The sequence below is a fragment of the Oryx dammah genome, unplaced genomic scaffold (genome assembly GCF_014754425.2).
Source record: "Oryx dammah isolate SB20612 unplaced genomic scaffold, SCBI_Odam_1.1 HiC_scaffold_1, whole genome shotgun sequence".
NCBI lineage: Eukaryota > Metazoa > Chordata > Mammalia > Artiodactyla > Bovidae > Oryx > Oryx dammah.
The window spans coordinates 28,805,457-28,824,476 of NW_024070185.1; the positions used below are offsets into that span (position 1 = coordinate 28,805,457).

The 19,020-nt window shown below is 41.4% G+C and overlaps 1 protein-coding gene across 1 annotated transcript; it reads left to right on the forward strand.

The window, feature by feature from the left end:
* Positions 1–15,803: 15,803 nt before the first annotated feature.
* LOC120863693 (cerberus-like) lies at positions 15,804–18,569 on the forward strand. Its single transcript, XM_040240167.1, has 2 exons — positions 15,804–16,334; positions 18,241–18,569. Exons 1-2 carry the CDS (start codon positions 15,828–15,830, stop codon positions 18,553–18,555), a joined length of 822 nt encoding a protein of 273 aa, XP_040096101.1. The 5' UTR covers positions 15,804–15,827; the 3' UTR covers positions 18,556–18,569.
* Positions 18,570–19,020: the final 451 nt, after the last annotated feature.

A 19,020-nucleotide genomic window follows, 5' to 3' on the forward strand; every position in this document is an offset into this window, starting at 1 on the left:
ATTTACTATGCATATATCTGATAAAGACTTGTGTGTACACTCTGTGTTTTTAAACTCCAATATATAGAATATAAGAATAAAGAGGTAGAATATTTGAACAGATACTTTACCAAAGAGAATATATGGATGAAAATTACATGAAAATGTTTCCCTATTAATTAGTCATTAAGGAATTATAAACTAAAGTCACAATAAGATAGTACTAATCTCTACTAGAATAGCTAAAATTAAAGAGGCTGACTGTACTATGTGTTGAAGGAACTGGAGCTCTCATACATTGCTGGTGGGAATATAAAATAGCCCAACAACATTGGAAAGAAATTTGGTGGTTTCTTCAAAAGTTAAACATGTATATGATCCAACCAATCCACTCCTAGGTATTTATCCAAGAGAGAAAAATGCATATCTCCATTGAAAGACTTGTATATAAATGTTCATAGTAGCTTTGTTTGTAACAGCAAGAATTGTCAATAACCACCTATTATCAATGACTGGGTAAATAAATTACAGTGTATCTCTATAATGAAATACTATGCAGGAGTAAAGCAAATGAGAACTTTCTACCACATGGATAATTGTTCAAATATTTATACTGAGTGAAAGAAGCCTGACAACAAGAGAATATATAGTGTATGTGTACTCCACTAACAGAAAATTCTGGAGCATGCAACATAATCTATGTTGACAAAAAGTAAGTGAGATGTTATCTGGAAATGACTGAGGAGGACAGGAAAGAACAGAGGAAAAGATTGCCAAGGGGCACAAAGAAAATATAGCAGGGGATGGATGTGCTCACTATTTTGATTGCAGTGATAGTTTCACAGGTACATGCATTTTTACATATCCAGCCTGCCAATTCGGGAGATGTAAGAGACACAAGTTCGATCCCTAGGTCAGGAAGATCCCTTGGAAGAGGGAATGGCAACCCTTTCCAGTATTCTTGCCTGCCTGGAGAATCCCATGGACAGAGGAGTGTGGTAGACTCCTCTGTCTGGTAGACTCTGTGTGACATGGGGTTGCACAGAGTCGGACACAACTGAAGTGACTTAGCACATAGGCATCCACACATATGTGTATGTGTGTGTCAAAATCTGTCCAACCATAGACTTTAAATACATCTTGTTTATTGTATCTCATTTATCCTTCAATAAAACTATTTAGAGAAATAAAACAATGAAATAATGTCTACAACATCATGGAAAAGTTTCAAAAGAAAAGGAAGGCTATATGAATTGTTGTTGCTCAGTTGCAAAGTTGTGTCCAACTCTTTGTGACCCCATGAACTGCAGCATGCCAGGCTTCCCTGTCCTTCACTGTCTCCCAGAGATATCTATTTCAGGGCAATAAAAATCGGAACAAATTTATATGATTTAAACGTCCAACAACAGAAGAATGCTTAATGGAATATTCAATTGCTTCCATTAAAATGATAATTCTATTGTACAAAGTTAATTTTAAGTAGCAGAGTTTAAAATACTGTGTGCACAAGTTTAATAGCCATATTACAATAGGCAAACTGACGAGGAATGCTTGATATAGTTTTACATCTCAATCCCACCACTGCCTAGCTATGTATTCTAAACTTAGGTTTCTCATCTGGAAAGTGGAGGTAATAATAACTTTCTAAAGAAATTCTTGAGTGAATTAAGTGTGAAACTATGAAGAATATGCCTGGATCATAGTAGGCATTCAATAAAACACATCTTTGTAAAAGTTGAAGAGCTATAAGTGTGTGTGTGTGTGTGTGTTTGATGCACAGTCCTTGGAAGAGGGTGACAATTTCAAACAGTGTTGTCCTGACCAGTAAACAGGAGGAGGAGCGGGGCTGGGCCAGCTGGGGTTTGGAAGTTCCATATTACCAGTGAGAAGATTCCCTGTATGAGGACACTTTGTTGAACATAGAGGTGTTTCCAGCTGTTGGAAGAACCTGGAAGACTGATTTCTTTCTTTTTAAAACTCCAGTATGCCTCACTTTCATGCATGATCTTTTTTAAAAAATTGGAATATAATTGCTTTGCAATGTTGTGCTAGTTTCTGCTGTACAATGAAATGAATCACCCATATGTATACATATACCCCTTCCCTCCAGGACCTTCCTCCCACCCCCCAATCCCACCCCTCTAAGTCATCACAGAGCGCTGAGCTGAGCTCCCTGTGCTATAGGGCAGCTTCCCACTAGCTATTTATTGTACACCTGGGAGTGTATTGAGGTCAAACCTGAGGTCAAACCAATTCATCCCACTCTTCACTTTCTACTATGTCCAGCCTCTTGGCCCACCCACATCTCTACAAATGCAGATCTATTGTACCCAAATCTTATTATAAAGAAAGAAAAGTTAGGAAATAGCTTTTCCACTGACAGAAAGGGTTGTTTGTTTTGCTAAAAGATTGTTTACTGGTAAGGACTTGGGTGATAGTTATTTTCTAAGAATGGTTCCTCAGTGAGGCCGTATTCTCAAAATTCCCTTTTATATTCAGTAAGTGACACACTTGCTACATATATCGAGGATTCATCAGGGCCCGAAAGAACATGTGTGTTGGCTGTTCCTGCATGCGTGCCTAGTCACTCAGTTGTGTCTGACTCTTTGCGACCCCATGGACAGTAGCCCACCAGGTCTCTCTGTCCATGGGGATTCTTCAGGCAAGAACACTGGAGTGTGTTTCTATGCCCTCCTCCAGGAGATCTTCCCAACCCAGGGATCAAACCCGTGTCTCTTGCATTGGCAGACGGATTCTTTACTGTCTGAGCCACCAGGGAATGTCCCACTAAATGGAGACAATGGTGGTTTGAAGTGTATGGGAGTCAAGAAAGATTCTCCTTAGAAGCTGAAAGACAGAGAAGGTCAGGTGAGACTGACATCCAGTAAATTACCTTCTTGCCTAAGATTTCCCACTGAGCAGAATCCTTAGGTCACGTTGGTGACTAACCATAAATAGCAGGCCTCTAAGATTTTCAGGTTTGAATCAAGAGTTAAACTTTTGCAAATGTGACGAAGGCCTGCCCGACTTTATAGCAAACTCAGGCCCAGGGTCAGGTACACAACAGAAGGCAAGCCTTACTGGAAAGTTCTGCTTTGCTTTAGCACTTTATTCTCATGATTTTTCACAGTTTGTCTCATGCCACCTTATTACTTAATTCCCACACCTTGGAGGGAAAAATGTGTAATATTTTAATATTTATGTTACAGATACTTAACATTATGCTTCTGCATAGGTGTTGCCAAGATGGCAAAGCCAACCTTTATTTATAGAGGGTAGAAAATATAAATCTGTCTAAAATCTTTCATGAAAGGAAGGTCTTAATATTTCCAGAGTTGATTTTGGTGCCTGCTCTTGGAGAGCTTTGGAGAAGCGTTGTCAACACAAGGTGCCGTTGTTTTAGGTTTCCTATCCATGGCTTGCCTTTTTTTCCCCAAAACTTCCCTCTCTTTTGGCAACTTCTCTTTACATTCTGTCCTACATTTGGCCTCGAGACAGTTGAAAGCTTTGCAAGTTGATTTTCCGTTCCCATCTGAGTTTTAGCTTAGCCGTAGAACTGTTTTCCATGTGTTTTTAATCATTTGTCCATGTGTTATGAGCTTATAGGGACAATATGGTTCCCTCAATCTGCCTGCATTGTAAAAGCAGAAACTGGCACAGTGGCAGTGGGGGAACAGTTTTCAGACAGATGCCCCCTACACTCATTTCTGTTGGTGATACACCATCCCTATCTTCCAACTAGAGGAAAGCAATTTATGAACTGTGTAAAGTTCCCTAAGACTTTGCTGGCCTGAGTTGCCTTTTCTGGGAGTATAATCATCTTTCAGAAAAGATTTGCCTGGACCTGTGGCTGATATGACAAAGTTCAAAGACCTACTCTGAGACTGTGGCCAGGTTGGAAAATAAAGTTTTATTTTGAGTCTTCCCAGATCTAGTGGAAATGTGATTTTAAAATACAGTCTAAACACAGAGAATTAAGGATAAGTTCTCCAGGACAAAGTGATACCTCTTAGAAAGTAAAGCATGACAAGGACCCATGGCAGAAGTTGTTGTCCAAAATGTTTCCTAGATTTGATGGTTGAAGCCAACATTCATTAACCTAGGTGTAGAGTGAGGCCCCGGGAAGGGGAAAGAAGCAGAAAAATGCATTCAGCAAAATTCCTGTTCTCCAGGTTGCTGACTGTGCAATCTCCAGCAAACATAGACCTCGCCTGGAGCCAACGCTGAGGAATCACTAAAGGGCAGGGTAAAGAAGGAGCTGCAAATAAATCCTGGTGTTCTGGGTGAGGTGAAAGTGTTTGTTAGTTGCTCAGTCATGTCCCACTCTTTGCTACCCCATGGACTGTGGTCCACTAGGCTCCTCTGTCCATGGGATTCTCTAGGTGAAAATACGGAGTGGATTGCCATTCCCTTTTCCAGGGGATCTTTCCAACCCAGGGGTCAAACCTTGGTCTCCTGCACTGCAGGCAGATTCTTTTCCATCTGAGGCACCAGGGAAACCCTATGGGTGAGGTGACTCCTGATAAAACTTCTATTCCGCAGAAAGCTGGTTCAATGACAGGTCAGCTCCTGGAGTTTAAGATTTCAGGTTTCTCATAGCTCTTTTGCCCACTCTGACCTCCCATTCTTTCACCATTTTATTTAGGACCAAGTTCCTAAGAAATGAGTTAAATGTTGTAGAGCATTCTAGTAGCTACACGGAGTCATGGGTGATCCTGGGAAGAAAGATATAAAGGAGTGCTGGAGCAAAAAGCTAGACTTCAGTGGGTTGATATGTCAGTGGAAGTGAGAAAATGGAGTTTGGGCTTGGACAATTTTTTTCCAGTATTTGCCTGGGAAGGCAGAAGACACCACTGACGAATAGAACCTGGAAATTGCTGTGAAATCAAAGAGGCATTTTTAAAAGCTTCAAAACAAGCACACATTATATAAACGCTGATGGGCAACCAGTGGAATGAAGGGAGTTGAATGATATGGGGTGGGAGAGAATATTAATAAAGGAGATGGGAAAGGATGGATTCCAAGAACAGAGTGGAAAGGAGAAAAGAATTGTTGTGGTCTGACCATCAAGTAAAGGAAATGCTCCCATCTGATCGCTTCTGTTTTTCTCTGTGGAAGAAGGGGGTGAGGTCATTTGCTGAAAATGTCGAGGAGAAATGAAAATGTCTACATGGTGAAGGTAGTAGTTCTGGAAAAGCTATTGGGGATGAGACAGGTGCTAAAGTTGAACGAGCTGATGGATACAAGCCACCAGTTCAAGAATCAGTTTAAAATGCAGACTCTTAATGGTGACCAAAAAAAAAAAAAGGAAAGAAAAGAAAGGCAGAGAAGTCAGAGGTTCGAGATTATCAGAGAAGATTTTTAAATGATCTACCTGGAAAATGAAGAGAGAGCTGACTAGAGTAATAAGAAAGATTGCTGGGTGGAATTGACAGTTCAGTTAAAATAGGAGATAATTTATATAGAGTCAATTTTCACCATTTTGTCATTGTCTCTGCCAGTATTCTGTGTCAAAGTAGCTCAGGGAAGAGGGAGTGGAGTGTTTCCAGGTTTGGAATTCTAGATCATGCAAGAGAAAGGAGAGCAAGGAAGTTGGTAATATTGTAAAAATTTGAAATGACGGGCCATGGATCCAAGCTGCATAGGGAAGAAAATGAAGACCAGTTTTAGATATTCATTCATTCATTCCTTTAAAACAAGTATTTTTGAACATCTATTACAAGAAAAGTCCTGAGATGGTGACTAAGAAAGGCAGAACTCCTGCTTTCATGGACTTCAAAATCCAAAGTGGAGACAAATATTAAATGTTCACACAAGTAATTCAGTTCAGTTCAGTCGCTCAGTCGTGTCCGACTCTGCGACCCCATGAACCGCAGCACGCTAGGCCTCCCTGTCCATCACCAACTCTTGGAGTTCACTCAGACTCACGTTCATTGCATTCGTGATGCCATCCAGCATCTCACCCTCGGTCGTCCCCTTCTCCTCCTGCCCCCAATCCCTCCCAGCATCAAAGTCTTTTTCAGTGAGTCAACTCTTCTCATGAGGTGGCCAAAGTACTGGAATTTCCACTTCAGCATCATTCCTTCCAAAGAAATCCCAAGGTTGATCTCCTTCAGAATGGACTGGTTGGATCTCCTTGCAGTCCAAGGGACTCGCAAGAGCCTTCTCCAACACCACAGTTCAGAAGCATCAATTCTTCGGTGCTCAGCCTTCTTCACAGTCCAACTCTCACATCCATACATGACTACTGGAAAAACCATAGCCTTGACTAGACAGACCTTAATCGGCAAAGTAATGTCCCTGCTTTTGAATATGCTATCTAGGTTGGTCATAACTTTTCTACCAAGGAGTAAGCGTCTTTTAATTTCATGGCTGCAATCACCATTTGCAGAGATTTTGGAGCCCCCAAAATGAAGTCTGACACTGTTTCCACTGTTTCCCCATCTATTTCACATGGAGTGATGGGACCAGATGCCATGATCTTCGTTTTCTGAATGTTGAGCTTTAAGCCGCCTTTTTCACTCTCCTCTTTCACTTTCATCAAGAGGCTTTTGAGTTCCTCTTCACTTTCTGCCATAAGGGTGGTGTCATCTGCATACCTGAGGTTATTGATATTTCTCCCAGCAGTCTTGATTCCAGCCTGTACTTCCTCCAGCCCAGCGTTTCTCATGATGCACTCTGCACTGCATAGAAGTTAAATAAGCAGGGTGACAATATATAGCCTTGACGTACTCCTTTTCCTATTTGGAACCAGTCTGTTGTTCCATGTCCAGTTCTAACTGTTGCTTCCTGCCCTGCATACAGATTTCTCAAGAGGCAGGTTAGGTGGTCTGGTATTCCCATCTCTTTCAGAATTTTCCGCAGTTTACTGTGATCCACACAGTCAAAGGCTTTGGCATAGTCAATAAAGCAGAAATAGCTGTTTTTCTGGAACTCTATTGCTTTTTCCATGATCCAGCAGATGTTGGCAATTTGATCTCTGCTTCCTCTGCCTTTTCTAAAACCAGCTTGAACACCTGGAAGTTCACGGTTCACGTATTGCTGAAGCCTGGCTTGGAGAATTTTGAGCATTACTTTACTAACATGTGAGATGAGTGCAATTGTGTGGTAGTTTGAGCATTCTTTGGCATTGCCTTTCTTTGGGATTGGAATGAAAACTGACCTTTTCCAGTCCTGTGGCCACTGCTGACTTTTCCAAATTTGCTGGCATATTGAGTGCAGCACTTTCACAGCATCACCTTTTAGGATTTGAAATAGCTCAACTATTTCACACAAGTAATTCACACAAGTGAATTCCATCACCTCCACTAGCTTTGTTTGTAGTGATGCTTTCTAAGGCCCACTTGACTTCACATTCCAGGATATCTGGCTCTAGGTGAGTGATCACACCATCGTGATTATCCGGGTCGTGAAGATCTTTTGGTACAGTTCTTCTGTGTATTCTTGCCACCTCTTCTTAATATCTTCTGCTTCTGTTAGGTCCATACCATTTCTGTCTTTGACCGAGCCCATCTTTGCATGAAATGTTCCCTTGGTATCTCTGATTTTCTTGAAGAGATCTCTAGTCTTTCCCATTCTGTTGTTTTCCTCTATTTCTTTGCATTGATCGCTGAAGAAGGCTTTCTTATCTCTTGCTATTCTTTGGAACTCTGCATTCAGATGCTTATATCTTTCCTTTTCTCCTTGGCTTTTCACTTCTTTTCTTTTCACAGCTATTTGTAAGGCTTCCCCAGACAGCCATTTTGCTTTTTTTGCATTTCTTTTCCATGGGGATGGTCTTGATCCCTGTCTCCTGTACAATGTCATGAACCTCATTCCATAGTTCATCAGGCACTCTATCTATCAGATCTAGGCCCTTAAATCTATTTCTCACTTCCACTGTATAATCATAAGGGATTTGATTTAGGTCCTACCTGAATGGTCTAGGAGTTTTCCCTGCTTTCTTCAATTTCAGTCTGAATTTGGTAATAAGGAGTTCATGATCTGAGCCACAGTCAGCTCCCGGTCTTGTTTTTGCTGATTGTATAGAGCTTCTCCATCTTTGGCTGCAGAGAATATAATCAATCTGATTTCGGTGTTGACCATCTGGTGATGTCCATGTGTAGAGTCTTCTCTTGTGTTGTTGGAAGAGGGTGTTTGCTATGACCAGTGCATTCTCTTGGCAAAACTCTATTAGTCTTTGCCCTGCTTCATTCCGTATTCCAAGGCCAAATTTGCCTGTTACCCCAGGTGTTTCTTGACTTCCTACTTTTGCCTTCCAGTCCCCTATAATGAAAAGGACATGTTTTTGGGGTGTTAGTTCTAAAAGGTCTTGTAGGTCTTCATAGAACCGTTCAACTTCAGCTTCTTCAGCGTTACTGGTTGGGGCATAGACTTGGATTACTGTGATATTGAATGGTTTGTCTTGGAAACAAACAGAGATCATTCTGTCGTTTTTGAGATTGCATCCAAGTACTGCATTTCGGACTCTTCTGTTGACCATGATGGCTACTCCATTTCTTCTGAGGGATTCCTGCCCGCAGTAGTAGATATAATGGTCATCTGAGTTAAATTCACCCATTCCAGTCCATTTTAGTTCACTGATTCCTAGAATGTCAACGTTCACTCTTGCCATCTCCTGTTTGACCACTTCCAATTTGCCTTGATTCATGGACCTGACATTCCAGGATCGTATGCAATATTGCTCTTTACAGCATTGGACCTTGCTTCTATCACCAGTCACATCCACAGCTGGGTATCGTTTTTGCTTTGGCTCCATCCCTTCATTCCTTCTGGAGTTATTTCTCCACTGACCTCCAGTAGCATATTGGGCAGCTACTGAGCTGGGGATTTCCTCTTTCAGTATCCTATCATTTTGCCTTTTCATACTGTTCATGGGGTTCTCAAGGCAAGAATACTGAAGTGGTTACACAAGTAATAATTACACAAGTAATTATTCAACTGCAATTCTGGTAGCACCATTATAAGGACAAAGCAGAAAACAAATGCTGTGGAAACAATTGAGAGAATAGAAGCCACAGAAAGTTGCCCTGAGAAAGTGGAATGTGACATTCACAGTCTAGAGGTGAAGCAATTCCTGGGGATAACAGGGGTCAGAATGTAAAGGGGATGGAGAGGCCAGTTGAGTGGAAGTTACCAGGCTGCAGCCAGGATGTTGAATAGGACATCATGTAACACTGATGGCAGGTTATTTGTTCAGACTTGTCCTGAATTTACCCAGGATGCTGAAGTGCATCCTGAAGTTACCCAGGCTGACAATAGGATTTGCAGTGAAGAGAAAGGCAATGAGCCAGATGAGGAAGGCAGGGCAGGTAGGATTGTTCCTGGCAAGGTTTAGGGACAAGAAGTCAAGTCCCTGAGATCATGTTGCTTATAAACTGTAAAGGCAGAGCCAGGAATCAGATTAAAAGTTTTTCTGGCTTCAAATCTGAAGCCACTTCCACTTGTATTACTCTCTCTCAGCTTTCTGCAGTGAAAGTTGATCAGGGTAAATTTTAAGAAATAGCAAGAAGGTGATGACAGAGGTTTAGGATCAGTGAAGACATCCTGGACTGACTATAACTAGAGGCTGTGGGTGGTGAGGGATGGATGGAGGGTGGAGGGGGCGCAGGGTGACATTGCTCGGCTGCCTTGGCCTACTTTTCAGATTTGTAGGAGCCCTCTCTGCCATCTTGGTAGGTAGCTTATTTGTCAAATTTAGGTATTGTCCATGACTTGTGCACGGTAATAGATACAGCCCCAGTAGCAAAAAATAAAATGCTTCCTCATGGTGTGGGAGTGATTTGGACACAGAGCAGTAAGTTCACTGAAACTGAAGAATCTGACCTTAAAAGGCAATACTGGAATCAGTGCCTAAATGTGGAAATAGTGAAGTTTTATAATATGGTGCACCATTTGGTATTTGTCCTCTTCTATTGGCTACATTTTTTTTTCTTCATGTGGTGTCTTAGTTTGCCATCGCTGCCATCACAAAGTACCAGAGGCCTGGTGGCTTAAACGGTACAGATTTGTGTTTTCACAGTTTTGGAGGCGGGAAGTCCGAAGTCATCGTGTTTGTAGATTGTTTCCTTCTTTCCTTGGCATGTAGACAGCTGTCTGCTTATGTCTTCATGTCATCTTTCTTCTGCGTGTGTCTTTGTCCCAATCTCTCTTTTTAATGAAGACATCAATCTTACTGGTTTAGGACCCACCATAGTGGCCTCACTTTAATTTAATTACCTCTTTAAAGGCCCTATTTTCAAAAACAGTCACATCTGAGGTGCTGGGGGTTATGACTTCAACATATGAATATGGGGCAGGGGGGACACAGGTAACATTTTTTATATATAATTTAATCTTTTTTCACTTATGCAAAGGTTTTTAATTAAAATTTGACTTAAATTTCCACTTTCTCTGATGTCCATCAGTGGCTCTTTCACATTAAAGTATTTTAACTTAAAATTTTATGTATTTGTTTTATTTTAAAAGATTGACTATAAATAAGTTGGCAACAGTGATGGCCGCATGGCAGGACAGCAAGCCTGGGAGGTCAGAGGAAGGTTTACCTTTTATCATACAATTTTTTTTTATGATCTCAATCTTGTTACTATACCTATGTATTACCTAATCAAAAATAAAATAAAATATTTGCATGACATGTACTGTACTACATTGTGCAATCTTTATTTGCAAATATTTATCAAATAAAATGAGCAGAAACACAGTCCATTGTGGCTTTGGGATTAGTATCCACCTGAAAGTCCCCCATCAGTACTAGGAATGGTGTCTGCCTTGGTTTTCCTTGTGTAACTCATTTTGAATAAACTCCCTCTAGATCGCAAACTTCACTAGGCTTGGACAAGGACACTCTTGCTAATTTATCCCCAGGACCTAGCACAGAGTTGGCACTCAGATATATTCTGTGCGAATGAGTGTATTCATGAGTCCAGTAAGTGAAAGTCCCTCCTTTGGAGAAGAAGGACTTCCTAATGTTTTCTTTCTATAGAAAGTAGCAGGGAGGAGAGTGCAGGGGGAGAATTCTATGTTTTAAATAATTTACTAAACTAATTCATGATGATAAAGGGTTTAAGGAGAAATCACTTACTCTTAAACCTTAAGTTTGCTGCCTTCCTTGTTCTTTGGTAAAGGAAAGATTCTACCTTCTTCTGAGTTCTTTTTAAATAATCTAAATTCCGACGGTCCTGTTGCTACTCTATATTTTGAAAAGACAGATAGTTGTGAAGCAATGGCATGTGCTCTAAAAAGATTTCTTCCACAAATCCATCCCCTCAGATTCCCTTTTCTGTCTCTCTGTTTAGCTCTAATGCCTACCTCCTGCCCCAATACTGCCTCTCACCTTTTATTGATTTAGGTCTGGGATTTTTAGGAAAGAACTGTTTTCCCTTGGAGAGCACTATCCTGCTTTTAGCTTCTTTCTGAGCGTCTGGAAGAGGGACAGAAAACATGTCTGTTACTGTTCTCTCACAGACGCGCTGGGAGCTCCTGAAGACAGCCCAGTGCCCACACAAACAGGCCAAGTGGAATTCACAGTTCAGGGCATGCCTAGTACAAGTTGAAAATAGTACAGTTGCACTCTCTGGCTCACGCACAGGCATGAGGGTGGTCTCAGGAAGCAGACCTAGGCAGGCTTGGGCTCATGAGATCTCAGGCCTGCCTTCTGCTTTGGCATTTGCTACTAAGGACATCAACAATTTGTGGTGCTGTCTCCACACGACAGCTCCCTGCTGTGTCTGGAGACCTCTTCCACACCTACCTCCATTTGGTTTCATCCAAACTGGGAGATCTCTATATGCTTATATCACCAAAGATCCACAGAGGCAGCATATTTTTTGCTGAAAAACTCCACAGTGTTTCTGTTTTGGAGAATAAACTGTAATGTATCACAGACACAGATTCAGCACTGAGGAAAGGACACAGTGGTGAAAGGTGAATATCTCCTACCCGTAGCTGCAAAAGCCAGGGCTTGAAGACAAACTTCCGCACTATCGTACTCATCACAGAAGGCTTTACTTCACCGGTTTGCCTTCAAGATACTTACACATTTCTCAACAGGAATAACAGAACAGCAAAAGCAAATCCTCCCTGTGCAGTCTTTAAGTGACATTTATAAACACCAAAATTAACATCAGAAGAAGAGGAGTTTAGGACTAAATAAAGGTTAAGTATTAATAACTGACATTCCTACAGCTAATATAATAAAGTTATAAAATGAGTGAAACCACAAGACGACTTGAGGGCAGAAGCTAAGGTTTCATCATTTTTTATCATCTTCTAGTGTCTAATATCAGAGAAGGCAATGGCACCCCACTCCAGTACTCTTGCCTGGAAACTCCCATGGACAGAGGAGCCTGGTAGGCTGCAGTCCAGGGGGTCGCTGAGAGTTGGACACGACTCAGTAACTTCACTTTCACTTTTCACTTTCATGCATTGGAAAAGGAAATGGCAACCCACTCCAGTGTTCTTGCCTGGAGAATCCCAGGGATGGCGGAGCCTGGTGGGCTGCCGTCTATGGGGTCGCACAGAGTCGGACACGACTGAAGCGACTTAGCAGCAGTGTCTAATATGATGCCTGGCCCACCAAGTGACCCTTCTATGAATTTAAACTCAAAAGAAATTATTTTAACTGTATCCTATGTTCAGAGACAGGCAATCTGAGACTCCAAGGAGAATTTCTGGAACAGACGTTAGTCTGGAAGATGCTGGACCCTGTGATTGATGGCAGTGGAACTTCAGGCACTGAAGAGTAAAGTCGAAAAGGAATTAGGAAGCTAGCGGGGTGGGAAGGATGCTTAAGGGCAAGGCAGGGAATATGTATACATGTGGCTGACTCACTTTGTTGTACAGCAGAAACTAATGCACCGTTCTATAGCAATTATAGTCCAATAATAAAGATTTTTTTTAAAACTGAAAATAAAAAAATAAAAGGAACCAGGAACATATCATAGTTTGCTCCCACAACATATTTATAATTGAATGGCCAGCTAATATGAATTATATAATTAAGTGGCCAGTTCTGAGAGGGCTATTGCATTGGATGGCTGAAGGAAATTAAGAAATTCAAGCAGCAGGCAATTTTTTAAAAATACTCTTAAAAATGACAAATATTAACATTTATTTAGTAGGGATCAACTGTACCTTAATTAATACTAACAGAGGTTTTCTAGGTATTTGGTACAAGTAAAATACATCTCATTAGATTTCTGGAAAAATGATGGTTCATTTAAAAAATTCATTATTGTAGGTAAAAGGACTTATTTGAGGCTTTGTCTCTTAGAAAACTGTGGAAAATTCTGAAGGAGATGGGAATACCAGACCACCTGACCTGTCTCCTGAGAAACCTATATGCAGGTCAGGAAGCAACAGTTAGAACTGGACATGGGACAACAAACTGGTTCCAAATAGGAAAAGGAGTACGTCAAGGCTATATATTGTCACCCTGCTTATTTAACTTATATGCAGAGTACATCATGAGAAACGCTGGACTGGAAGAAGCACAAGCTGGAATCAAGATTGCTGGGAGAAATATCAATAACCTCAGATATCCAGATGATACCACCCTTATGGCAGAAAGTGAAGAAAAACTAAAGAGCCTCTTGATGAAAGTGAAAGGAGAGTGAAAAAGTTGGCTTAAAGCTCAACATTCAGAAAACTAAGATCATGGGATCTGGTCCCATCATTTCATGGCAAATAGATGGGGAAACAGTGGAAACAGTGGCTGACTTTATTTTTGAGGGCTCCAAAATCACTGCAGGGTGATTGTAGCCATGAAATGAAAAGATGCTTACTCCTTGGAAGGAATGTTATGACCAACATAGACAGCATATTAAAAAGCAGAGACATTAGTTTGTCAACAAAGGTCCATCTAGTTGAGGCTATGGTTTTTCCAATAGTCATGTATGGGTGTGAGAGCTGGACTATAAAGAAAGCTGAGTGCTGAAGAATTGATGCTTTTGAACTGTGGTGTTGAAGAAGACTCTTGAGAGTCCCTTGGACTGCAAGGAGATCCAACCAGCCCATCCTAAAGGAAATCAATTCTGGGTGTTCATTGGTAGGACTGATGTTGAAGCTGAAACTCCAATCCTTTGGCCACCTGATGTGAAGAGCTGACTCATTTGAAAAGACCCTGATGCTGGGAAAGATTGAGGGCAGGAGAAGAAGGGGATGACAGTGGATGAGATGGTTGGATGGCATCACGGACTCAATGGACATGGGTTTGGGTAGACTCTGGCAGTTGGTGATGGATAGGGAGGGCTGGTGTGCTGCATTTCTTGGGGTTGCAAAGAGTTGGACATGACTGAGTGACTGAACTGTACTGAACTCTTAGAAATTAGGCATAACTATTAAGAAGAACAGTAGTTCTGGAAAAAATATTCCAATGGGTCACTTCTTAGAAAAAAAGATTAATCATTACTGAAAAAAAGGGGTTATGTTCCAGGATTATGTGTGTTACTGAAAGCAAGAAATATGATGATTGAATTAAAAGGGGAGAAAGGCAAGCAGGTGTTAGGTTGATTCCCAGTGGAAATACTGTTCAAATATTGTAAAGGATTGTTGGAACTGAATTCTGAGGTTCATTTTTGTGGAAATGTTTCTTTCTTACACCTTTGTCTGATTTATAATGTTTTAAAATGATAGTCATCTAACAAATTTTCTTTTGATCCCTGAATACTCATGTTTGCCTCCATCTTTATTTAACCTGGTCATCAATTATTGCAGTATAAAGAAAATGATGTGGGCCAGCCAGCTTCATGCCCCAGAGCTATCAAACCTGGTTCATAGAATCCACTTTTTCAAGTCTGGCTCTTTGTTTTGGGGAAAAAAAGTCAGTAGGGTGGCTTGAGGGAAAGACATTTCCCCCTCCTTGAGCTGTCAGTCTGTTACTTAGACTCCTGTTGAGAGATTTGTGTGAACAATTGAGAAAGTTTATCTGATGATTAATCAGTTGTGAAATTTAGCACCAAGTATTTGATTCTTAAGGTGAGGGGATTATTTGGGAATTGTGAGTTTCCATGTGTGGAAAAGGAGACTATACTCCCTTCACTGTTACCGTGCAAAAATCGACAACCACAACCGTATCTCAGTAATAGAAGCATCCTTTTCTCAATGAATGTAACACCCCTCTAATTCTTCCTTTCTCTTTCTTACAACTTTTATATATTTCTTTGGCTGCTCCTATGCATGTGTGTGTGTGTGTGTGTAGAGCCTAATGGCCTGAACTTTGGTTAAATGTATACATTAATTTTAACCTGATACACTTCTCTTTTAAAGAGAAGGAGGAGAAGGGGACGACAGAGGATGAGATGGCTGGATGGCATCACTGACTTGACGGACATGAGTTTGAGCAAGCTTCAGGAGTTCTGGTGATGGAAAGGGAACCCTGGTATGCTGCAGTCCATGGGGTCACAAAGAGCTGGATGTGACTGAGCAACCGAACTCTCTCTTAAAAACATGTCAGTTCTGTATCAGCACAAAGCAGATGGACCACAGATGTTAGCTTACTCTGGCCCTAATAACAGTGATGGGAAATCCAGGCAAAGGCGTGTTGTTTTCACTAATACTGCTCCTTAAATCTCAGACGATAAAGTGTCAGCTAATTACCCCCTGGGTCCCCGGCTTTCACTGGAGCCTTCTAAAATACACAAAACCAAAATGAAGGCAGAACACTATTAGCACTCCATAATTCAAGCAAACAAGAGGTGTGTTTACTCTGCCTGGCTACTGACCACCTGCCTTCCCATCCCATAAGGCAGGTATCCATATATAGCATCTCCCTGGTCACAGTCCTGCAGGGAGTGAACCTCTTTCTGGGCCTCACAGTCTGTGAATCTGCAAGAAGCGGGCCCGACAGCATGCCTCTTCTCTTCCTTCAGCTGCTGGTGCTCCTGCCTCTAGGGGTGGCTGTACAGCCCGGCGATGGTCGCCAGAGGCAGAGTTCTGTCTCTCTCATGCTCCTAGAAAGGAATCGCAGAGAGCTCTCCGTGGGCACTCAGGAGGAAGCAGAGGAGAAGCCAGATCTGTTTGTGGCTGTGCCACACCTGATAGGTGCCAGCCCTGCAGAGGAGGGCCAGAGGCAGAGAGAAAAGATGCTGTCCAGGTTTGGGAGATTCTGGAAGAAGCCCGAGAGAGAGCTGCACCCATCCCAGGGCTTGGTCAGTGAGCAGATCTTCCCTAGGACTTGGGGCCTCACTCAGCCCAAGGATAGGATGCCAGTGGAGAAATCTCCTCTCCGGGAAGAAGCCAAGAAATTCTGGCACCACTTCATGTTCAGAATGAGTCCAGCTTCTCAGGGGATCATCCTGCCTATCAAAAGCCACGAAGTGCATCAGGAGACCTGTAGGACAGTGCCCTTCAGCCAGGTATTTGTTCTGGGTGGGGGCGGGGATCCAGATTTTCAGGAGGGAGTGGACAGCTGGGATGGGTAAAAAGCAGGGGACAAATGTGCCAGGAGTCTGAGTCTCACCTAATTTCCAGATTTGGTGCCTGGACCTTCAGCATGGGATTTGGCAAAGTATGCTCATATTTCCTAAATTTCTTTCTAACCTTGTAAATGCTGCAAATATGGTATGACGGTACTGCTAATGTTAGAAATCATTCATATTGATCACACAGAGCTTTTTGTTTGTTTGTTTGTTTTATTTGTTTTTACACTGGTGTGGTTTATCTGGAGAAGTAATTGATTGTACCTCCAGGTACGAAACTGGGAACTTAGAGTGATCACCAGAACTTCTCCCTAGCTGCATCTCTACACTCTATTAGACATGGATGAGCAGGTGGGTTCCATCTGCAGATAAGTGGGATACGTTGGACTCCTCCTCAAACATGCATGTATGATGGTCTTAATCCCTGTATTTCACACCCAGCTACTTCATAGGTCTATCAACTATGTCCAGGTTGTTAGGCAGAAGTTGCCAGATTATTTCTAGCATTACCATAGCAAAAATGATTTAATACAACAGATTTTCTCATAAGCTTTCAAAAAGTAATCTTGATGTGAAATCACATTTCCTCCCCTTAGAAATGCCTGTCTCCCAATTCATGTTGTTTGGCTGATTTGTGGTTAGGATGATTGATTCCACACTATTAAGACCAGAGAGCATTCTACTATCTGCTTCCTCCAGTCAGTCTGGCAAAGCCCACGCTCCAAATGTTAGATTAAAATTGAGAAATTGCATCAGGTCCTTAAACACAGAGATACTGAACCAAAAGCAATGCAGGGCAGAGTAAAATTTTACAGTCCAGTAAAGCTACCCAATTAAGCAGGCAGTATTACAAGGTAATTGACTGTGCAAGGCAGTTAAGTATTCTGAAAAGGCAAGGACACGTAGCAATGACAAGTCAATGATCAAATAATAATGACTGCTTTGTTGGCCCATGTATAATTAGAAAATTGCTCCTAAGAACTGGGCAATCAAATTTCCTTTGAACTCGTATTTTGAATTCTATTGCTAATCAAATTAAGAGTAAGGTGTTTGGCTCATATATTTTGAAGGGCGCATAAAGCTAGGTGTCTGGGGTTATGGGAGAGGCAGAGATGATGTCACACAACATGATTTAGAGGTGTAAGTGCTGCAACTTTAATAAATTTGAATGGACTATAAACACTGCAAAATAGGACAGAATTAAACTCTTGATGTTCTGATCTATTCTGTGAGCTATTGAACAAATACGTATTGAGAATTTATTATGCACGATGCACTGTGAAGAGAAGAAGGGTAAGACACATTATTGACAAGAAGCGAACCATTAGAATTTTTCAGACCAGTAACATCAAACTTAGAGTCTGGCATTCAAGTGTAGAGTAAACGTTTTCATATTACCTTAGGTATTTCCTACAGGGTAATTTATTCATTTACCCAATAAAAGAAATTTAGTTGAGGTAGCTCTATGCTCTTAAGATACCATCACTTGGATATTTAAAATGTATCCAACATTGGAAAGATTTTTCAATTTTAGTCTAAGTTATCCTCAGGCTTGGGAGGGCCTCCATGGTGGCTCAGATGGTAAAGAATCTGCCTGTAATAGAGGAGAACCGGGTTCACTCCCTGGAATGGGAAGATCTCCTGGAGAAAGGAATGACAACCCACTCCAGAATTTTGCCTGGAGAATTCCATGGACAGAGGAGACTGGTGGGCTACACACAGACCATGGGATTACAGAGTCGGACACGATTGAGCAACTAACATCCTCAGCCTTATTAGTCTGCATCCTGTATGTTAAAGAAATGACTCAAGATAATTTAATGGAGATGTGTTTGCCTTTTAGACTATCACCCATGAAGACTGTGAGAAAGTGGTTGTACAGAACAACCTCTGCTTTGGAAAATGCGGGTCCCTTCCTTTTCCTGAAGCTGCGCAGCACCCCCACACATTCTGCTCCCACTGCCTGCCTGCCAAGTTCACCACGAGGCACTTACAGCTCAACTGCACCGGCTTGGCCATGGTGGTCAAGGTGGTGATGCTGGTGGAGGAATGTCAGTGCATGGTGAAGACAGAGCATCAGCATGGCTACCCCGAACAGGCTGGCTTTCGGGCAGAATTTCATGTCCAAGATCCCTTTATCCCAGGATTTTCAACATAAAAAAAAAAAAAAAAGCTATTTTACTATTATCAGGAAAATTACTGATTTCTCAGTCTGAAATGTGAAGTGGGTATGTAATATTTTAAGAGAAAGATGGTTTACAAAATAGTTGTGAAAATGAGTTAGAGGTCATGATATTTATTCATCCATTCATCAGCTTATATTTGGGATCTAGTCTCGACTCTGCCACTAACTGGGTATGGCATGTTAATGAGCTGCAAAAGCTTTTTCTTCAAGTTTTTCATCTATAAAGGAGGCACTTGAACTAGACAATTATTAGAATCCTTTCCGCTACTATTATTACATGATCTATTTTCTACAAGTTTTGGTAAGAGGCCTCCATCTGAAGATGGAAAAGAAATAAACTAGACCATAAAATGGGTTTCTTTAATAGCTTGTCAAAGCGTCAGCAACTATATGTATATATTTATACATATATATACATATGCATCTGAGCCACAGTCA

Bases quoted from the DNA above. Each gene is read 5' to 3' on its own strand.
- LOC120863693 (XM_040240167.1), top strand. From the start codon at position 15,828: ATGCCTCTTCTCTTCCTTCAGCTGCTGGTGCTCCTGCCTCTAGGGGTG. The intron at 16,335-18,240 runs GTATTTGTTCTG...TTTGCCTTTTAG, and splicing joins GGACAGTGCCCTTCAGCCAG to ACTATCACCCATGAAGACTG.